Source organism: Medicago truncatula, chromosome 2, assembly GCF_003473485.1.
Source record: "Medicago truncatula cultivar Jemalong A17 chromosome 2, MtrunA17r5.0-ANR, whole genome shotgun sequence".
NCBI classification, from domain to species: Eukaryota; Viridiplantae; Streptophyta; class Magnoliopsida; order Fabales; family Fabaceae; genus Medicago; species Medicago truncatula.
Window position 1 is genome coordinate 21,471,603 of NC_053043.1, and position 2,826 is coordinate 21,474,428.

Genomic DNA, 2,826 nt, shown 5'->3' on the forward strand with positions numbered 1-2,826 from the left:
ATATATATATATATATATATATATATATATATAAACTTTTTGATCTATTTTAATGTTCATGATTTTCTATTTTGATTATTTCTCATCCTTTTGCGGGTTTCCGTCTATGCCATTCTATTGGGTGGTGTAGACGTGCAGGATTGAGAACGCGTGATCATTGTGAGTACTCGGAGATAGCTTGATACTTCCTTGCTTTTATGCTTGCTTTTGGAGTCTAGAAGTAGGCTCTAATTTAAGACCTTGTCGGGATCTTCTTTTGTTTATATTTGTTGGATAATTTTGAGAAACCTTGATGTGTATGATGATGTACCTTGAGATTTTAAGACGATGGTTTTATGTTCTTTTATTTTATAAATCCGCTGCAACTGTTTGATGATTTTAAAAATGAATTATGCATGTTTTGGATTATTGAAGGCGTATCACCTTGAAAGGGTTTACATAGTTTTGAGCTATCTGAGGAGACTTTTCATCTCAAATGAGGATGTTGGGAAAGCTATTGGTTTCAAGTTTAATGGCGATAATATGAATATGTTTAGTGTTCTGTCTAGGGCGGGGAGAGGTAAGAGGGAGTAAAAAAAATTGGTGGAAGGGGAGGGTGGAGGGATGGTGTTGGGAGGTTGTTAGGTTAGGGTGTTGGAGCGGCGTTGGGGGGGGGGGGGGGGGTGAGTGTGGAAGATGAAGATTTTATCATGTAATGATAGGGGGTTCGGTGGGTTGGAGAAGAGGAAGGAAGTCCGAAATTTGGTGGGGGAGAAAAATCCATCCAATTTTTGTATCCAAGAAACTAAGATGTTGGTTTGTAATGATTTTTTTATGTGCCTCGTTGTGGGGAAATGCGCCTCATACGTACTCTTTTTGCCCTTTCGTAGGGGCGTCAGGGGGTCTGTTGATTCTGCGGAGGTGGAAGTCTGGTCATTTTTCAGTTTTGAGCATGTTCTGATAATTCGTGGCAGGTTTATTAAGTTGAATGAGGAGTTTTATTTGGCGAATGTTTATGCCCCTTGTGACGATAAAGCTAAACAAGTGTTGTGGGATTTTTTATTTGTTCGGTAACAATTGTTGGTTGGGAAGAAGGTGTGTTTGTGTGTGTGTGGGGACTTTAACGTCGTTTAGTGTGTGGAAGAGATGCGTTCTGCTAGGGCTTCCTATCATTCTGTGTGCCTATATACTTGCTACAAAGGAGATGGTCTTTTTATAAGTCATTTAGACATGTTTTTGCTCTTAGAGGAGTTGTGTTTAGTTTGCCGAATTTTTTGCAGATGGCACGGTTGAGGGGTCTGTTAGATCATTGTCCATTGTTGATAATGGTGGATGAGCAATATAGGGGTCCAAGGCCCTCTCGTATGTTGAAATGTTGGAAAGATATCCTTGGGTACAAACATTTTGTGAGTAATAAACGGAAAACTTTGCAAGTTGACAGGCGAGGAGGTTTTGTGCTGAAAGGAAAATTAAAGTTGATAAAATTGGCTCTGAAGGAGTGGAATGTGACCCATACTCATAACTTACTAGGAAAGATAGATTCTCCTCAACGACATCTCTCTGTCCTAGATTTTAAATGGGAAGAGGAGGTGTTGTCTGAAGCCGAGATAGCGGAAATGCATGGTATTACTTCAATCATTCATTCGTTGTTTCGTATTAATATTAGCCTTTGTTGGCAACAATCAAGGTTACTTTGGCTTCGAGAACGAGATGCGAATTCAAAATATTTTCATTCGGTATTGGCTAGTCGGCGCAGAAGGAACACAATTTCGGCAATTATGGTGGATGGTGTGATGGTTAAGGGCATGACTCATATTATAAAGGTTGTTGTTTCCCATTTTGTGTCTCACTTTAGAGCGTCTAATGTAGAACGACCAGGTGTGGGTAATCTCCAGTTTCAGACGTTGTCGTTGATGGAGGGGGGTAGTTTGATCAAACCTTTTTCTCTGGATGAAGTCAAGGTTGCTGTATGGGACTGTGACAGTTACAAAAGCTCGGGTCCAGATGGCATTAATATTGGTTTTTGTTAAAGATTTTTGGCTTGATATGAAGGATGACATCATGCAGTTTATCTTTGAGTTCCATAGGAATGCCAAACTGACGAAAGGTATAAATAATACTTTGATTGCTCTTATACAAAAAGTGGAGAGTCCTCAAAAGTGAAATGATTTTCGGTGATACGAATCTGCAAGCGTACGGGTCTTATCGAGTAGTAAAAAGATTATCGTCCACATAGAGTTAAAGTAATTACCGATCTTGTTTTCAATGATGCTTAGCTGAAAAGATTAAGGAATAAGAGTTTAATGTTCATGGTTTAAATTCAGAGTTGTATCTTTAGGTTAAATTCTTTTTTAAAAGCAAGAATCTCTTAGGTATTTTATGTTTCATTTAGAAATACATAAATGCATCTCAATAACAACCAAGCTTATTCTCATGGTCGATTTTTATTGTGACCCTTTAAGTACGATTCTTATGGCCTCAATACTTCACAAAACTATTCATTTGGGGTGTTCCCATCAAGGTTTGTGTCGTATTGTCTAATTTCATTTGTTCCAATATCAAACTTCATCTTTCGATCATTCGTTTGATATTTGAGATGATGAAATAACAACTATTAAACTTCACCTTTCGGTCCTTCGTTTAACACTTGTTATTGAGTTTGAAAACGATGAAATTAGATTAGAAAATAGAAGTTAAACAAATAGATATTTAGACTTGGTTTGAATAGGATTAAGTCATTAGACTATTCCAACAATCCCAAGACTAAATGGTCTACTCACTCATTATCATAGTAGACAAAAGGTAAAAATTAAAAGACAGAACAACATTGCATGAAAATAAGTAACT

General features: G+C 37.4%; 1 protein-coding gene across 1 annotated transcript; it reads left to right on the top strand.

The window, feature by feature from the left end:
* The first annotated feature begins 1,259 nt into the window (after positions 1-1,259).
* Positions 1,260-2,009, top strand: LOC112419380 (uncharacterized). Its single transcript, XM_024777017.1, has one exon. The coding sequence runs from the start codon at positions 1,260-1,262 to the stop codon at positions 2,007-2,009; it is 750 nt and encodes a 249-aa protein (XP_024632785.1).
* Positions 2,010-2,826: the final 817 nt, after the last annotated feature.